Source organism: Mirounga angustirostris, unplaced genomic scaffold, assembly GCF_029215605.1.
Source record: "Mirounga angustirostris isolate CCGP_5_RB_7025 unplaced genomic scaffold, mMirAng1.0.hap1 SCAF_4, whole genome shotgun sequence".
Lineage (NCBI taxonomy): Eukaryota > Metazoa > Chordata > Mammalia > Carnivora > Phocidae > Mirounga > Mirounga angustirostris.
Genome location: NW_026991712.1, coordinates 119,877,827 through 119,897,008, shown reverse-complemented (window position 1 = coordinate 119,897,008; position 19,182 = coordinate 119,877,827). Strand labels below are relative to the sequence as shown.

At 43.4% G+C, this 19,182-nt stretch overlaps 1 protein-coding gene across 3 annotated transcripts in view; it reads right to left on the bottom strand.

Annotated features, from left to right (window-relative positions):
• MCOLN3 (mucolipin TRP cation channel 3) overlaps positions 1-17,946 on the bottom strand; it is a 29,677-nt gene extending 11,731 nt beyond the window's left edge. Inside the window, exons 1-6 of one of the 3 annotated variants that reach the window (XM_064588913.1) lie at positions 17,491-17,944; positions 14,202-14,431; positions 10,862-11,029; positions 5,494-5,647; positions 3,853-3,937; positions 3,675-3,771 (exon numbers count right to left, since the gene is read on the bottom strand). In XM_064588913.1, the coding sequence (XP_064444983.1) occupies positions 3,675-3,771; positions 3,853-3,937; positions 5,494-5,647; positions 10,862-11,029; positions 14,202-14,431; positions 17,491-17,668 (912 nt within the window). In that variant the 5' untranslated portion in view covers positions 17,669-17,944. Of the gene's footprint in view, positions 1-3,674; positions 3,772-3,852; positions 3,938-5,493; positions 5,648-10,861; positions 11,030-14,201; positions 14,432-17,490 lie in introns of all 3 variants that reach the window. The other 2 variants (XM_064588914.1, XM_045895394.3) reach the window with 2 other exon arrangements.
• Positions 17,947-19,182: the final 1,236 nt, after the last annotated feature.

Genomic DNA, 19,182 nt, shown 5'->3' with positions numbered 1-19,182 from the left:
CCTGCTTGTGCTCTGTCTCTCTCTCAAATGGATAAATAAAATCTTTACTTAAAAAATAAAATAAAAATGAAGAAGGAATAAATACTTTTTTAGGCATATAAAAGTCTCTCAGCAGACCTGCACTATAAAAAATGTTAAAGGAGGGCGCCTGGGTGGCTCAGTTGGTTAAGCGACTGCCTTCGGCTCAGGTCATGATCCCGGAGTCCCTGGATCGAGTCCCTGGATCGAGTCCCACATCGGGCTCCCTGCTCATCAGGGAGTCTGCCTCTCTCTCTGACCCTCCCCCCTCTCATGCTCTCTCTCTCTATCTCATTCTCTCTCTCAAATAAATAAATAAATAAATAATCTTAAAAAAAAAAATGTTAAAGGAAGCCCTTCAGATGGAAGGAAAACGATCCCAGATGAAAGCCTAGAGCTATACTAAAGAATGAAGCGTGCTGGAAATGGTTACTTCATGGGCCAATATACTTTTTTTCTTATTATTTAAATTGCTTTAAAAGATAATTGTTTAAATAAAAACTGCTAACAGTGCATTATATAGTTTGTAACACATCTGGAAGTAAACTGTGTGACAACAACAACATAAAAGCCAAGGTAGGAGACACAGAAATAGATTGTTACAAGATTCCTGTGCTCTACATGCAGCCGTGTAATATCACTTGAAGGCAGGTGATAATAATTTAAATATGTGTACTGTAAACCCTAAAAATAATACAATAAAAAGTTATAGCTAATAAGCTAACAAATGAGCTAAAATAGTATCCAAAAAATACTCGATTCAGGCAGGAAAAGAGAGAAACTATATTAATAATCACATGTCATTTAAATGGTCTAAGCACCCCAATTAAAAGGTACAGATTATGAGGTTGGGTAAAAAAACAAGACTTAACTCTATGCTGCCTAATAAGAAACCTACTTTAAACATGAGATACAAATAGGTTAATATCAAAAGGATGGAAAAAGATATACCATACTAACACTAATTAAAAGAAAGCTGGAGAGGCGCCTGGGTGGCTCAGTCGTTAAGCGTTTGACTTCGGCTCAGGTCCCGATCCCAGGGTCCCTGCGATCTTCTCCCTCTCCCACTCCCCCTGCTTGTGTTCCCTCTCTCATTGTCTCTCTCTCTCTCTGTCAAATAAATAAATAAAATCTTAAAAATAAATAAATAAATAAAAGCTGGAGTGGTTATATTAAGATCAAACAAAGTAGATTTTAGAGCAAAGGATATATATTGGGGTAAAAAGTGCCATTTCTTAATGATGTAAGAGTCAGTTCCTCAAGTGAACACAAGAATCCTAGATGTTTGTACACCTAATAAAGAGCTTCAAAATACATGATGCAAGAATATATTAAATTGCTATGGATGAATGTTAATGTACTATTTTACATTATAAATCCAAATGATAGGCACACACAGGAAGGTTTCATAAACAGTTGTTGCATGAGTCAAATATCTGCTTTATATCTCATATACATGAAGTATATTAGATAGACAGGTGTCTTGACAACAACTTTGTTAGGTAGATGGGCATTAATTCTGTTTTATAAATGAGAAAACTGGAATTCAAACCAATTAAGTATTTTACCTAAAGTTACAAGCTACTAACTGGTGAGCTGGAATTCAAATCTAGGCTTGCCTGATTCCAAAACCCTTGCATTTTAAATCAGGCATATATGGCCCCAGTTCATGTTTACTTATAACCATAAAGTTGCACTAATTGTGTTTATTATTAAACTAGCCTGTTGGGGCGCCTGGGTGGCTCAGTTGGTTGGGCGTCTGCCTTCAGCTCAGGTCATGATCCCAGGGTCCTGGGATCGAGCCCCACATCGGGCTCCCTGCTTGGCCGGGAGCCTGCTTCTCTCTTTCCCTCTGCCTGTTACTCCCTCTGCTTGGGCTCTCTCTCTCTCTCTCTCTCTGTCTGTCAAATAAATAAATAAAATATTTTAAAAAAATAAAAAATAAAAAAATAAACTACCCTGTAGGGCATCAGTTCCACTACAGTTCTGTGAGACACACCGTTAAATCCACAAGGCACAGGCATAGTTGGGTCAAATCTGCAGTAACAGGAAAAACAGAACATCCACCTGTGGCTAACGGGCCAGTTTGCTCTCACCACTGTACTGAGTCATGGGAAAGGGTCTGCAGTTTACAAATGTTTCATTTATTCATTCCACAAATATTTGAGTCACCTACTATGTTCTTTGAGGGATGCAAAGATTAATAAAATGATCCCTGCCTTCAAGCAGCTTTCAGTCTAGCAGAGTTGATGACAAAAGCCTAGAAAATCCTAAAACAAAAGAGAAGGTGGGTGAGCCCATTAAAATATAAAAACAAAACCAAAAATAAAACCCTGGAGTTCAGAGCACAGAATGTGTTCCTAACTGAAGCATCACAAAGAGGGTCCAGGAAGACGGTGTCAGTTGAGCTGAGCCTTGAGGATTATAAAACTTCTGAAAAGTGCCACTTCTCAGTTCGAGAGTGGTGCAGGGGGTGGTAAGGGAAAGGAGGGAGAAGAGACAAGACTGGATAATAGCTCAATTTTTTATTTTTTTTTATTTTTTTTTTAAGATTTTATTTATTTATTTGACAGAGAGAGACACAGTGAGAGAGGGAACACAAGCAGGGGGAGTGGGAGAGGGAGAAGCAGGCTTCCCACCGAGCAGGGAGCCCAATGCGGGGCTCGATCCCAGGACCCTGGGATCATGACCTGAGCCAAAGGCAGACGCTTAACGACTGAGTCACCCAGGTGCCCCTAATAGCTCAATTTTTAAAAAAAAAGTCAAGTAATATTGAAAATTCGTAACTTCCCAGTTAATATTAGGATCAAAATTTGTAGCCTAACACAAAATAGTCTTATATAGTATTAGTGCTTTTTCCTGTTAAATAATACGCATAATTCTTAATTACACTATATTTGGAAATTTTTTTAACCTCAACCTCTGAAAACTTGATTTCTCATAGCCCATTAGTTGAATATCAAGGACAGAGCTCTGGTACAAACTGCTGCTGAAGTAACAGCAATCTGGACTGTGTGAAGGCGAGTTGTATCAAATGCTGTTCCACGTATGCCCCACACAGCACTGGATTACTGACCCTGAGCCTCACGGGCTGATGAGCTCACATGGGAGGCACCTTGTGCTATCTAGAGAGCATTAATAGCTCCTTTTGCAACTGGAATGTAGAGAACAGAGATGTGGCAGGGTGGGCTGAAGGGGGAGGAACCAGAGCATCCGGAGGTGGCCCAAGAAAGGCACTGTGAGCAATAACCCAAAGGCTGCACACATCTACAGTGAGGAGCCTCAGCAGCCAGAACCCCTGGCAATGACCGTAAGCAGAGAGCCACAGACTGGTATGAGCCAACTACAGAGGACCTACAAGCTCTCTGCTACTTTTGTATTGAACACCTCCCCTGTGCCAGGCACTGGTCCGAATACTGGAGGCAAGGTCCCCGCCCTCACAGGACTTCCACTGAGGTACAGAGGATAGATAATTAACAAGTAAACAAGTTACCGTAACAAAACAGAGCCAGCTGTACCAATGTTTCCCCTGGGCACATTCAAGTGGAAACATCCTATATATCTGACCACGCTTTAATAGGGGTAGATGAAACATGTAACGAAATCAAACAATTTTTCTTCAGCCAGGGACAAAATTCAGCCCAGCCCACGCTTACAGTCAGAGTAAAGTCGTAACAGTCAGGGAGCTCGTGATGACGAATGGTCTGCAGATTAATGGCCTTCAGTTTAAACTGCAGCTCCACAGTTAGGAGTCTAGGAAACAGAGGAGGCTTTAGTGCAGTGAAAACATACACACCCAGACACACAAGGTACACTCCCAACTGCTTCCCTCACCTATGAAAGTCCAGCGTTAAGTTGAATTTATTTCCTTCCACTGTTCCGATGTGAAAAGGTTCGTCTGGCTCTACGAAGAAACATTCTGCCATAGAAAGGAACAAAACATTATGTATATTGCCTAAAATAAATAAGTGAACTGCATCTTGGAAGGATAATATATTTAAGACTAGATATTCAGATTCTACCGTTCTTCTGAATTAAGATTAAAAAGCTAAAGGTCAATATTGCTTGGTTACAATGAGTCATTTGTTTTTAAGATGCAAGTGGCTACATTTCTGGAGTGAGTGAAGGGTAGGAGACCTGAACCTGAACTCTGTCTCATTAGTCTCCTATAGAATGTTCTCTTCCTTCCTGCCTTTGTGAGCCTAAACTTTGCATCCCTTCTCCCTTTTTTGTATCCTAAGCATAAGTGTGAAGCACTTACAGTACCTAAGATAAAATTTTCTAAATTTAAAGGATCTATTTTTTAAAATACTATTTTATTTTAAAATTAAAAAAAAAAAAGGAAGACAGCATTTTAGGAGATTTCACTAATCTGTACTGTAATCCTTGACTATCCCTCTCCAAAAACCGTCCCAGTGACTATTGTTAAAAGTATCCGGATACTTAATTTTTAACTCAAAGACTTAAGTTAGTATTTTAGGTACACATTGTAAATAGAACTTTGCTAATAAGAATAAGCCACTCAAGGGCACCTGGGTGGTTTAGTTGGTTAAGTGACCAACCCTTGATTTCAGCTCAGATCTTGATCTCAGGGTTGTGAGTTCAAGCCCTGCACTGGGCTCCACTCTGGGCATGGAGCCTACTTAAAAAAATAAATAAATAAAAATAAAATAATAATAATAATAAGCCATTCTATTCTAATTCCTGGTTCTGGTTCCTCCCTAAAACCCACCATCAAAGATACTAAGTAGAGAAGTGCAGTTGAGGGGAGGGAGTTTTATATACATGATGACTTTGCAAGTACAATGTTTTATAAGGATAGTATAAGTTTATATAACTGGCTTATCCAATGCAAGAGGAATTGGAATATAGAGGCTAAGAATGTAGCTCAGAGCACAGATAGCCTGGATCAAATTTCAGCACTACCTCTTACCAGCTCCATCTGGACCATATCACTGAACTCTCTGAGCCATACTTTAGTCTTCTCTAAATTGAGGATAATAATATATCTTGCCTTGGGGCACCTGGGTGAGTTTAAGCATCAGACTCTTGGGGCGCCTGGGTGGCTCAGTTGGTTAGGCGACTGCCTTTGGCTCAGGTCATGATCCTGGAGTCCCGGGTTCGAGTCCCGCATCGGGCTCCCTGCTCAGCGGGGAGTCTGCTTCTCCCTCTGACCCTCCTCCCTCTCATGCTCTCTGTCCCTCATTCTCTCTCTCTCAAATAAATAAATAAAATCTTTAAAAAAAATAATATATCTTGCCTTATTGGTTTGTTCTTGCTGTTGTTTTTAAAAATCATGAGTTACAGTAAAGGGCTTGGGACAGTACCTGACACATAATAACTCCCACAAATATTCTTACTATGACCTAATAGCACAGACCAAATGAACATCTTCAGAGATGAAATTACTGATTTTAAGGATAAATCAAGGAGTTAAAAGAAAAATGGAAGCTCCAGTTTCTTGAAGAACCTCACCAGTTTCGATTTCTGGATCAATGTCAAAGGTATCATTTCCAGGATAGATGCTTCCTTGCCTGTAGAAGTGCTGACAGATGGCCAGAGCAGACTGCTCCATGCCCTTGTTCTCGTAAGCATGATTCCCAACCGACGTGTTGCGGAGCTGCAAGTACTTCAAACCGAAAAGAGAAACAGAATGGGAACACCAGCCAGACAAAAATGAAGACATGATTGCCTACCCACCCTGCCTATGAAACGGGCAGGTTCTAACCTGCTTTCTGGGTGGAGACGCTGCCGTTCACGTTCACGTCGATATGCAGAGCACATGACATGCTACTGTGCACCAGGACAGTAGCCTTCAGAAAGCACTCCCAAATTAGAGTTCTGGGCTCCAGTCTCATTTCTGTGAGTGTGGGCAAGTCACAAATTTCCTGAGCCTCTGGTTCCTTGTCTACAAAATTAAAGACTTACAGCACATCAACTCTGTGATCCTTCCTTCTTTAAAGAACTAAGCGCAGGAATTGATTTTTCGCATTCAGTGTGAATACAAACTTTATCTCTGAACCATTTCTTATTAAGGTCAGAGTTCTGCTTTGCTGTTGTAATATAGGAAGGGGGATACAATTGTTCCAAGCTAACTTGCAAAACTTTTTCAAAAAACAAACAAAACTGTTGCATCTTTATCACTGCAAGAATACAGGTTAGTCACTTTCACGGCAATATTCCCTCGTCCTAGGGAGTCCTATAAATAAAATAAAATGTAATTTTACAAATGAGGATCTCATGGTACTTTGGAATAATCATCAATTTAAACTCTGAATGAGGGCGCCTGGGTGGCTCAGTCGTTAAGCGCTGCCTTCGGCTCAGGTCATGATCCCAGGGTCCTGGGATCGAGCCCCGCATCGGGCTCCCTGCTCAGCAGGAGGCCTGCTTCTCCCTCTCCCACTCCCCCTGCTTGTGTTCCCTCTCTCGCTGTGTCTCTCTCTGTCAGATAAATAAAATCTTAAAAAAATAAATAAACTCTGAATGGATTTCTGTAGAAGAAAAACGTGCTTCAGAGCTTACTATGAACAATGCTGTTTGGCACAATTAGTGATACAAAGAGAGTGATATGGTGTCCGTCCCCTGGAATTAACAATTTAGGGGGATGGACACAGAGCTAAATAATCCTACTAAACAGTGCGTGTGAAACATGCCTAAATTAAATGAAATAAATCATTTATAATCTGAGCCTATGGGATGAATGCTGAACTGGGCCTCGTCCAGGCCACCAAGAGCAGCATTTTACCAGATCTGATACATGGTACTCAGTTCTCATTTAACTTAGTCTGCCGACGGTGTTTGATGCAGCTGAGTGCTTTCCCTTTCACAGAATACTTCCTTCACTTGACTTCTGAGACACAGGCTCTCCACCTCAGTCTCCTTTGCTGAATTCTGCTCTTGCCAACCTCTACGTCTCAGAGTATCCTTGGATTCAGTCCTTGATTTCTTCAGCTGCATTCTCTCCATAAGTGATCTCAACCAGTCCCATGTTGAAACACTATCTATATGCTGATGACTTCCAAATTTATATCTCCTGACCTCTCCATTGAATTCCATACATGGGTAGCAGTCTGCCCTCATGACACCTCTGGTGTCTAAGACGTATCTCAAACATAAATGTGCAAATAGAAAAACCAACTCCTTCCGTGAAAATGCCCTTCTCAATCAGTGACTCCATAAGCCACTCAGCTTCGCGTAGAAGCCACAACTTAGAAATGGTCCTTTAGCCTCTTTCTCTCATACTTCACTTCTGGTCCCTCAGAAAGCCATGCATTACTATCAGATTATATCCCAAATCTGCTGCCTCTCATCGCCTTCAATGCTCTCACCCTTGTCCATACCACCTCATCTCTCCCCCTGCCAAACTGAATCTCTTCAGTGGTCTTCCTGCTGGCCATCTGCCTCTCACCACAGCCCAGTCCCCATATAGAACTAAGGGGACTGTTACAGGAATAAGTGAATTAATGCATGTAATGCCCTTAGGACAGCGATACCCAAAACACAAATCTATTCTGTGCTCTGTTCATGCCCTCCCTTCTCCCTGAAGGGCTCCTCCCTGAACCAGCTACAGACTGCCTTCCCATACTCTGGTCTGCCCTGCCCACCTGTCATTTATCAGAGAGGCCTCTCCTGACCACCTCCATTCATTCCATTCATTCACTCTGCCTGTTGTTGTTGTTTTATATACTTTTGTATACTTATAACCAACTGACAAATGATATCCTTATTTATTTACTTAATGCTTATCTCTCCCTTTTAGAATATGACTTCCTCAACTTTGTCTATTTGTTCACTGTAGTATCCATGCACCAAAAACAATATCTGAGGGGTACCTGTGTGACTCAGTTGGTTGAGTATCTGACTCTTAATTTTGGCTCAGATCATGATCTAGGGGTCCTGGGATTGAGCCCTGCGTCGGGCTCCCTGTTCAGTGGGGAGTCTGTGTCTACCTCTCCCTCTGCCCCTCCCCCCTCACTCTCTCTCTCTCTCTCAAATAAATAAATAAATCTTTAAAAAAAAACAGTATCTGATACACAACAGATACTAAATATTTGAGGGAATAAATATTAACCTTTGCTAATGTATATTATAGTCTCTCCCCTACTGAAAGCCCTCCGATGGATTCCAGTCTCTCTCAGAATGTTTCAAAGCTTCTTTCCAGGGCCTATAAAGGCCTGAGAGACCAGACCTAGCCCAGCCATACCCACCTCCTTCATTCTTCAAATATACTAAATGTTTTCTGGCTTTGAGAGCCTTCGCTGTGTTGCTACTCCTTCAGCCTGGAATATTCTTTCCTAGACTGCAAGTCCTCAGAGAGGCCTTTTTTGACCACCCTGAGGCAACTGTTAATGCTCTTATGTTAACTTAAGTGTTAACTTCTTAGCACTCATCACTACCTGAAACCAAATGATTTTGGTTAAACTTGTTAAAATCCATCTCCTCCATTAGAATATAAATTCCACAGGGCAAGGAATTTATCAAGGCCACTGCTCTAACCCCAGCACTTAAAACAGTAGTAGGCATAGAGTAGGTACTCAGATATTTGTCAAATTTATGATAAGGTCAAAAAATTATTAAAATGTAATAGTTGCTCTTCATTACTAGAGCTAATCTATTCACAGTGAGATGGTAAACCGCTAGGACAGGGTATGTAATTACAGCACTAAACTCTGTTAGCACCGGGACTGGGGAAAGGGGCTGGAAATCTACGGTAATAAAAAGAAGCTGCAGGGGCGCCTGGGTGGCTGGTCATTAAGCGTCTGCCTTGGGCTCAGGTCATGATCCCAGGGTCCTGGGATCCAGCCCCGAATCGGGCTCCCTGCTCCGCAGGAAGCCTGCTTCTCCCTCTCCCACTCCCCCTGCTTGTGTTCCCTCTCTCGCTGTCTCTCTCTGTCAAATAAATAAATAAAATCTTAAAAAAAAAAAAAAAGAAGCTGCATAAGTTGTTAAGTAGCATTATGTCCTACGTGTAGGGAGCAAATAGTATAACAGTGGAGATACTCGGTTTTGAGGTTTTTGTTCTCTATTCAAGGAAGTAAGTGGATTAAGCCTTGCTAAAGCTACTCTGAGCCAAACTGGTAGTTTTATATTGGGGGTGGGAGGGTGTAAGAGGTAAACAGTCCCTTAAATGAAAACAAAGGTAAAAGATCTTGAGTGTGGTGAGGTCCCAAACAGACCAGTGTGCCTGCAATGGTGTGTGATGGGAAATAGAGCTGGAAAGACAAGCAGGGGCCATGAGCTAGAGTCATACAAGTATGGGATCCTGTAGCCCTCTGAGCGCCCACTATTTGTGAAGCCATCCTCCCAGGAATTACCTAAAGATCTGAGCCTCCTGACCACAGAAACTTGTGTGTCTTGAACTCTGTAAGATTTTGAAACATAGAAGATCCAAGGTGCAGGGCTGCAGGTAACCTGCTAACATTATAAGATAGGCTCTGGCCAAACTTCCTTGCTGTCCTAATAAGACTCGTCGTGGAGGTCTGTGCAAGAGCTAGGTCAGGGGCAAGTGGTAGGACTGTGTCCAACTAAGGGAAGCCCTGGAGCTTGAGTCAGAGGACTCTAGGACAGGAATGGGGTGTGTGGGACTAGGGCTGGAAGGCAGGTGACCTATGGGACTGACCGATGGGGCCCCCAAGTGGCTGTGGCCTCTGAGGGCTTTAATCAGACTGGGCATCTGTCCTCACTTGCCTCTGCAGCTCTGCTTTGACAGAGGAATTTTTCACACAGATCCATAATTCTGTTTAGTAACTTACGCAGCTTACTTCCATCACTGTAGATTTCTGACCAATTTACACAGTCCAAGGGTTAACAGAAAGCCTTGATGCCATAAACACATATGTCATCCTAGCACTTTACTACCTCACTGTACATAGATTGTCTCTAGATAATTAAGAACCATAATTGCACTATAGTAATTTTTACTTTCGGGGGGCAGTTAATCAATGTTACAATAAAAGCATTGTCATGTATGACATAAAGGCCTTACTTATTTTTTAAACGAGCTTTCAGGTCTTAGTTGCTATATATGCTCTGCAAAGTTAATATTCTCATTATTTGTTAAGGGCCCCTGAACGTATAAACTCTGAAGACTTAATGACTACTTACAACCAGGGCCATGGTTAATAATTTTAAATCTCTGAGGTACTCATGCCAACCCTTAGCTCTGATTCTTTTTTTTTTTTTTAAGATTTTATTTATTTATTTGACAGAGAAAGACACAGCGAGAGAGGGAACACAAATGGGGAGCGGGAGAGGGAGAAGCAGGCTTCCTGCTGAGCAGAGAGCCCGATGCGGGTCTCGATCCTGGGACTCCGGGATCATGACCTGAGCCGAAGGCAGTCACCTAATCAACTGAGCCACCCAGGCGCCCTCTGATTCTTTTAATTAATTCTTTAAAGTTTCTGTCTCTCTCTTTTTTTTTTTTTAATTTATTTATTCATTTGAGAGAGTGAGAATGAGAGAGAGTACATGAGAGGGGGCAGGGTCAGAGGGAGAAGCAGGCTCCTTGCTGAGCAGGGAGCCCGATGCGGGACTCGATCCCAGGACTCCAGGATCATGACCTGAGCCGAAGGCAGTTGCTTAACCAACTGAGCCACCCAGGCGCCCAAAGTTTCTGTCTCTTTGTTACTAAACCAAACCTTTTCTCAATTTCGTGTTTCGTGGAAGTTCGATGGTAATTTTTTGAAAAAATAATTTTAAAATGGTTTTATACGTATCATTTATACATATCATCACAAAAATGTTCACCCTTCTACAGTGGAATGTCAGCTTCTATTATGTACATTGCTAACAATTTCCCAGTCTGTTCTTTCTCCCAAGTAAGAACACACATACTTGGATTTACCTGGTTCACTGCAAAGGTGATCTGATCGTATACATCACTTTGTGTGTACACTGCGTATGTGTCATCCATTCGGTCCATATATCCTTTTAAGAAGAGGTGTTTGAATGCTATAGTGTTCTCTTCCTTGAAAGCTACGACCATCTGGTTACTTAGCCCAAAAAAGACCAGCTTAAAAGAAGGGAAAAAAAGGGGTTGAAAAAGCAAGGGAATAAAAGGTCTCCATATAACAATCAATTTATCTATTCAAGTCTAATTTGTCCTGAATATATTCAATATATATTAAACTTTTGGTAGCTGTAAATTAATCTGGCCTTAAAGATAAAGTGAGCTTCTAGTTTTAAAATGAAAAGAAAGTGGCTTTGCACATTTTCATGTATGATCTTACTTACATCATTGCCCCCACCACCACTTTCAGAGAAGTCCTCCTTTAGGAGTTTAGAGAAGCAAGGTCACACTGGCTAAAGAAATGGGAAGGTTTCCTTAAGAATGAAATAATGATAGAAACTCCTGGAAGCATGTGCATAACTTGGGTGGGGACATTTGAGGAGCACAGGAAAAAGGCTTATAAGGTAGAGTGCAACTTAGTACTTTGGCGGGCGGTGGGGGGGGGGGGGGGGCGCGGCGGAAACACTGAAGATCCCAGCACAATCCAACTGAAGGAACAGCAAGAAAAAAATGTCGGCAGAAAAACTGGAGGCAGATGGTGCAGGGGCTTAAATGGCAAGTAGATTTTAAAATGAATTGTGCAGGACATCAAGAAGGCTTTGAAGCAGGTGTACAAGGCAATATAAGAAGTTCCTTAAATAAGTCTAAGCCTCCAATCAAATGACTATAGTTAATTGTCAGTTTAATTATCAAAACTGTGACAATAAGACCAAACATAAAAAACATCCTTTCAACTGATCTCTAAATTAAAGAATATTAACATAATATATCCTTACTATTCATGCAGGACTGACCCCAGAGTTTTACATGAAACTCAGTTATTCACGCACAAAAAGTTGTTTACCTTTGCTGCTGTCATTTTAACGTAAGCTCTTTCAATCATACCTGAAACTTCACTCCAGGTGTCTCTTTCACCTTCTCTTCCCTCTGAAACCATCTCAATCTCTTGCTCTCTTGCTCTTTCTCTTTCTCTCTTGCTCTCACCTTCTCTCTCTCTCTCTCTCTTGCCCTCACTCTCTCTCACACACACACATAGACGCACACACACACTGTAAGTTTAGAACATACACTCTGACTTGGATCTCACAGTGAAACAGGGTGTATTTTATATGGAAAAGGGAAACAGCACTGAGCACCTATGTGCCATACCAGGAACTTCCTGCATACTAATCCCACAGTACAGTTCCTAACATACCCATTTTAGAGATGGGTACATAAAGGCCCAGAGAAGTTAAATAATTTTTTCAACACATCACTACCAAGTGTATAGTCAAAATCTGAACCCAGGTCTAACAGAAATAATCCAAGCTCTAGCCACCCTATCAAGCTACACAAAGTAGTACAGGGTCTTACTGGGGAAAAATTGAGCATGCAAATCTTTCCTTTTCTCACCTCTCCTTGTGATGTATGCCCTGCACCCCACACATGCCAGTGCTCTCCATCTAACTGGACTTTTATTTCCAAAGAGCCTGTTTAAGCCAAGTGTCCTATTTAAATCCCAAGAAGAAGACAGCTTGATATTCCAGGGATTTTACATATAATGAAGCAGATGACTGAAAAGCCTCCAGAGAATTCCTAAAGACCAATTACAAATGAGTACCCCCCACATGCCAGCACCGAGCTGGGTCCCAAGGAGGCAATGCAGAAACAACAGTCCCTGCCCTCAAGGGTGTACCCATGGCAGAGAGAAAATCCCTGTAACTCAGAGACTGTACCAGGCCTTGGGGAAAGGGAACACTTAGTAGGGTGCCTATCATCAGACCTGTCTTTCTTTTGCCGCTGCAGACACAAAATCTCCAAATGAACTACTTTCCCCTGAGAAGAGGGGATCTGTCACCCAGGCACCCTGTTTTGCTTGGTTACAGAGTCTTCATGTAATATTTGCTTGGTTGCTCTAATACAGGTTAAGGAAACATCACAATTAAGAAAAACCCTCTGGGAGACCTGGGTGGCTCACTTGGTTGAGCGATAGACTCTTGGTTTCAGCTCAGGTCATGATCTTAGGGTCGTGGGATCGAGGCCTCTGTTGGGCTCCGTGCTTGGCGGTGAGTCTGCTTAAGATTCTCTCTCTCTCTTTCTGCTCCTCTTCACCCCCCACCCCAATCTCTCTCAAATAAATAAATAAATAAATAAATAAATCTAAAAAAGAAGAAGAAGAAGAAAAGAAAAATCCTCAGATGGAGCCTGGCTGGCTCAGCCAAAGAGCTGAGGGTTGTGAGTTCTCATCCCACATTGAGTACAGAGATTACTTAAAAATAAAATCTTAAACAAAACAAAACAAAACAACCCCTCAGTTCCTTTTAAGAATGCCTTTTATATGCTTATTACTAACAGGCTTAACATCTTAAATCATTGGTCACTTTTCCTCTTAACCACCCTAGGAAACAGAGGATGGTTAAATGAGCTCCCTAAAACATTTAGGAGTAATTAAGAACACAGGTCTTAGAATAAAATCTGAGTTGAATCTCAGCTCCACTCTTCTAGTTTCCTGACTATGACAGATTATTTTACCTCACTAAGCCTCAATATTCTCATCTGTGAAATGGGGATAATTACTCTCACCAGTAGGAAAATATATCTTCACAAGAATAAATCATAATCACTATATATAAAGAATTGCAAAATATGATTTCCCCAAGAAATGTCAACAAAGTCAAGGACATGAGATTCAAACTCTCCTAAAATGAAGTCCCGTATTTCACTACCTATGCCACTCCTTTTTAGCTACCTCCACATTTTTCCACTGCAGGGCTATGAGAATCCAAGCACTTGCCTTAACAGAAAACCCTTGAAGTTTCTGAAGAGAGAGAAATTCCTAGGAAACTAGGAAGGAAAATAATCCTCTGGTAGGGCAACAGCTAGTTTTCACAGCTGATTTAGAAACCTTCAGCTTCTCTATTACAAACCCAATATTAAAATTTTCTTTTCCTAAAAACTGATTCCATTATGTGACTAAAATTGTAATTTAATGAAAGATGAGAAGGAAAAAAAGTAAGGGGGGGAAAAAAACCCAGTCTTCTTTCACAAATATTGAAGGGAGAGGAGTTTAAGATTGTATGTTTCCTTATTTATCGTTCTCCATCATACATACAGTTCAAAGTTAGAAAAAACCACTGTCCTTACTCCTCCTGTTACTAAAAGAGGCCTCATTAAACTCATGATTTGAGATGCTTACCTGTATCGTCACCATCGCAATTTTTAGAATTTGTATGGCAAGCTTCCATGGTTTTCTGCCTCGAGCCCAGAACTTCTCACAGGGATTCATGAAAAAAAATTTGAGTTTTCGCCTCATCTGGTCTTCTAACAGAAGCTCCTCAGAGGGCGAGGTATGCTGGTTAAAAGTGCAGCGATTTTCCTCTTCCTGAGAGCTGCAGCTACTTATAACAACCACAGGATTTGCCATCTCTGGGGAGAGGGAAAAAAAGACTGTTTCCATTCTGTAACTAAAGGCACAAATCCATATTCTTCGCGATAGTAGGATAGTTGAAGAAGCCCAAACAAAAGATCTGGTTTCAAGTAAGCACCATTGTTCTAAACTGCACTTTAGGTGTTTACAGAATCAACTAGAATGTAACATGTCATGTTTCTTTTTGTTTCAGTTACTAAGTAAATTTTCACCCAGTTGAAAGTTACTGAATTCATGGGCTGCTTCTATTAGTAAGGATTATATGCACATATAGACAGTAATGTATACACTCTCTGCCTCATTCAGTAACAGATATAGTTAGAGCAGGGTGACCTGAAAGCTTATGGAAGGGTTTTAGAAGGTAGGTTGGACCCTGGAATTAGAAGCAAAATTTTATATACATGAAAATATGGCCACTTTCCCTGCAGTGATAAAGTTTTATCAGATTATCAAAATAAGTTTAAAACCACTGAGTTAAAGGTATCAAGGTGTAATGTAGAGAACTAAGGCCGGGTTTGGTGTCTAATCCTGGTTCTATGACTTGACACCTCTGTAACCCTAGGCAAGTCACTCAGCCTCTCTGAGCCTCAGTTTTTTCTTCTACAAATTGGTAATAACAATACCTATCCTCATATGATTCTGATTAAATAAAAATGCAAATAAAGCCCTTGCATAGGGTTCAACACTGAGCAAACAGCTTCACTCTCCCTGCAGCCCCAGCAGCCAGGGCAGCTTCCTAAACAGGCACCAAGATTCTTAAGGGGCAGCTGCACTTTTAACCAGAAGCTCAGGAAACTTAACTGTTCTACCAAGGGGAACACAGAAGCTCAATTTAAGTCCAAATCCCAATCAGCCACATCACTTGTATTTGATTTTTATTGGAGGCCTTATATTTATGTAGTACATTTTGCTTTTCAAAGTACATCGGATCTATTATTTCTTTTGTCTCTTTGAAAAGGATGGGGCTAGTTTTATTGTCTTTGTAGTCAGCTTTTCCAAACTGACTAAGATGTCACTCCAGAAGTGGGGACTTCTCTTGGATTTTCACTCAGATTCATTAATACTATGGAAACCCCAAACCACATGGGAGAGTAGAGTGCTTCCATGTAGACTAGAAAGGCTGGCTCTGTAGTGATATTTTTACAGTGACTTCTCTACTCAGAAGTCAAGGTGGGGGTAGGAGGGAATCAAACTATAGTAATACAACATCTAGCAAGTCGCTGTTTAGGTATCACCCTGCTTTTCAAGTATAGAATCCCACATTTGGTTCTGATTCAAACATTCTTAGCAAATCCGACATCTCCAAGTAATAGATATTGGCTATAAAAACTAGCTATGGGGAAAGTTTTTACAATATTGATTAATGAAAAGACTAACAAGGATAGTGCTGAGTCAGTAAAGCATGAAACGTATTTCCAATGGCATAAAAATAGCATATGCAGTATCTTCAAAGTGAAATAATTATGATAGAACTCCTTCAGGTATGGTTCTTATGTCTTAAAATCCCTGTCAAAGTATGAGTACAGAAACTCTCAGGTAAAGACATAAGGGAGAGAAAAAAAGTTATTAATCCCTTAGGATTTTCATTCAAGAACATTTTATTTCCTTCTTCAAAAACGAGCGTTTAAAGAGACATTATCTATGGGATGTAAAATGAAGGTGATTTTATGTTAATCAAAACTGGCACATGAATACTAACAACAGTAATGAAGCTGGTAATAACAAAACATGTTGGTGAATTACAGATTTGAGGGCATGTTGGTGAATTACAGATTTGAGGACACATTAAGCCCTTTCTATTTTGAACAGGGAAAAGTAAACTTTAAACAAACAACACACGCCGTGTAACAGTAACCCACAGGAACAAAGAGAAAATGAGCCAACCACAATTAATTTATTCAGCACATGGCATCAAGTTGTCCCCGAAGCAAGGCATTTCATTCACAAGGACTGACCACTACACTGCAAGCGCTTAGCTTTACCAAGTCACAGAGGCCCTTGGAAGGGTGCACCGTATTTTTTTTTTTAAAGATTTTATTTATTTATTTGTCAGAGAGAGAGCGAGCATGAGCAGGGGGAGCTGCAGAGGCAGAGGGAGAAGCAGGCTTCCCGCGGAGCAGGGAGCCCGATGCGGGACTCGATCCCAGGACGCCGGGATCATGACCTGAGCCGAAGGCAGACGCTTAACCGACTAGCCACCCAGGCGTCCGGGGGGTGCACTTTAAAAACAGCAAAGTGTCCGGACCCCTAGCCGCTGAGGGAGTGCCAACCACCCTTCACACAGCCCCGGAGCTGTGCGCGGGATGCACGGTAGGCGGAGACGCGGGTCGGGAGAGTCCATCCGAGGGACTAGGCGCGCTCTTAGAATCTACAGACTGACACACACAGGTTACTTATTCACGGCGACGAGAGGCTTTACTGGACTGAGCTGCAGAAAGTTAGAGAAAACCAGGGAATATGTATATTTAGAAAAACCTCACAGTTGATAAAGTAACACAACCTAATTTCTTCAGAAGCGCTTTCTCACTTCACCAGACACGAAACTCCTTTCTTTCCTTCCTTCCCTGCCTCCCTCCTCGTTTCACCGGCGTCGGGACCGACCGCGCGAAGCGCTGCGGTCCGGGGCGGGGAGGAGGTGCAGCGGCTCTCCCGAGAGCCCGCCGGCCGCCGCGCCCCCTCCCCGGCCTCCGCGCCGCGGGCAACTTCCACCGCGGGGCCTGGCTGGAGGCCGCCTTCGCCCAGTCCAGGGACCCTGGCTCTGGCCCCCATTTCCATCGACTCCCCGCCCCCGCCTCTAATAAAGGCCACTCGCGTCCAGAGAGGCTGGCTGAGCAACTTCAGGACCGTCTCTGAGCCCCCGCCCGGGCCTTCCAGGGCGAGACTCTGCCGCAGGTGGCTCTCTGCTCTGGGGGTCCCTGCCCCAGGCTTCCGGGTGGGCGACGGTCCGGGCGGGGTTGCGCGGCAGAGGTGCGGGCCACCCCAGCCCGAGCGCCCACCCACCCCGCGGGGCCCCCGCCCGAGCCCCGGCCGCCACCAGCCGCCACCAGCCGCCACTGACCTTGCGCGGGCGGCGGAGCGCGCGCCGTGCCGAACCGCTGCAGCTCGCACCCGGCTCCCACCTGTGTCCCTTCCATGGCGCCGACGTCCGGGGGCCTGATCCGCCCGCTTGTGTCAACGACGGCTCGCCCCATCGCCGTCCCTCCCCGCACGCCGCCGGCGCCGCTCCCACGACACATGATGCTCGGGGCGGCGCCGGGCTCGACTCACCTGCGGCTCGGGGGCAGCGTCAGCGGGGCGGGGGCGCCGGGTCTCCGCAGCTGCAGGGGGCGCGGCAGGTCGGCGCGCCGCTCCGCAAGCCTGAGACTCCGCTCAACCCCGTCCAACCGGAGCCCGGCGGCCGCGAGTTGCCGCCGGTGGCATCCTCCCCACTTCGGCCGCTCTGACTCGTGACCCGCTTCCCCTTTCCTCCCACTCCTTTCCACGCCCTTTCTGGGTAGTCTTTCAGCCGGCCAGGTGGGGCAAAGGAGGCCTCCGATTGAGCCCGGCGCTGTCCGCGTCTCTGGACATCCCTTCACGCCCCTCCCTGTTCGCGTAAACAACCCGCATAGCCCTACTCGCGTTTCTCCGGTGCTCCGAGGTGACGCGCTGTGCGGTGCAAGTGCGTGGGCTGTGCGCTTCCGACCGCAAAGGGGCAACCCTCGTGGCCCAGGCCTCTCCCTTGCTTGTGGGGGGTGGACACGAGGACGGAGCCTGGAAGGAGCCTGGCTGCGGGGGGTGCTCAGTCCTCTCCAGCGGCAGTCCGTACTCATGTCTGCCTACAGGGGAAATCATCAAGTGTAAGACTTTGCAGGCCCGAGCCTTGTACCTCCTCTAGGCCTTCAGGCTTTGCAGAATTGCCTGTAGACCGTTAACTAGACTCCTCTAGACCGGGTGCTGGGGACAGAAAGCCCTGGAAAGCTCTTAGGAGAAATGTGACTGGATATACTTGAGGTAGTGACAAAGATTCTTTGCTTGACCAAACATTAGCCATGCTGCTAAACCTCCTAGGCTCATCTCTGCATTTTCTTGTAAAATCCAGTTTTAGCAAGAACCCTAAGTCAGTTTGACCAAAACACTCCCCCCCATACACCCCTCAATATCTGATCATCTTCAATATGTATTTAGGTTCCTATCCTCCACCACCCCCGGGGTGAAGTCTGATCACCCTGGGCTCTTTTCAGCAAGAATCCTGTTAGGTGGGTTTAGTCAAAACAACCTTGTTCTTTGCTCTTAGTAATTTTCCATTCACTGACCCCTACTCTGCTCCTGGGCTATCTATTTCCACTTGCCCATGCTGTATTATGAGTTGAGCCTCCTCTCTCTCCCCCACGGTAAAATCCCATTGCAGGCGTTCCTATAACTATCTGGATTGTCCTAAATAAACTCTGCCTTACCATCTTTTTTTTTTCCTGCCTTACCATCTTAATAGTGTCATCCACTCTTTTTTTTCCCTTAAGAGTAGCTCTTCAATTATAACCTTTCTCTTCATGAATTCTTTTTAAAAATTAAACCTAAGCTTACTTCTTATCAGGAATAGGTCAGGAACTTTGATTAATTTTAATTACAACCACTTCAGTTTTGTTTTAATTGATTTTTTTATTATTTTGGGGGCCATGGATGTTTGTAAAGGTCACCGAATATCCATAAAAGGTAATTCCCCCCAAATTACATCAGAGCTGTCAGATCTTTTATAAAAACTTTTTAAAATCCT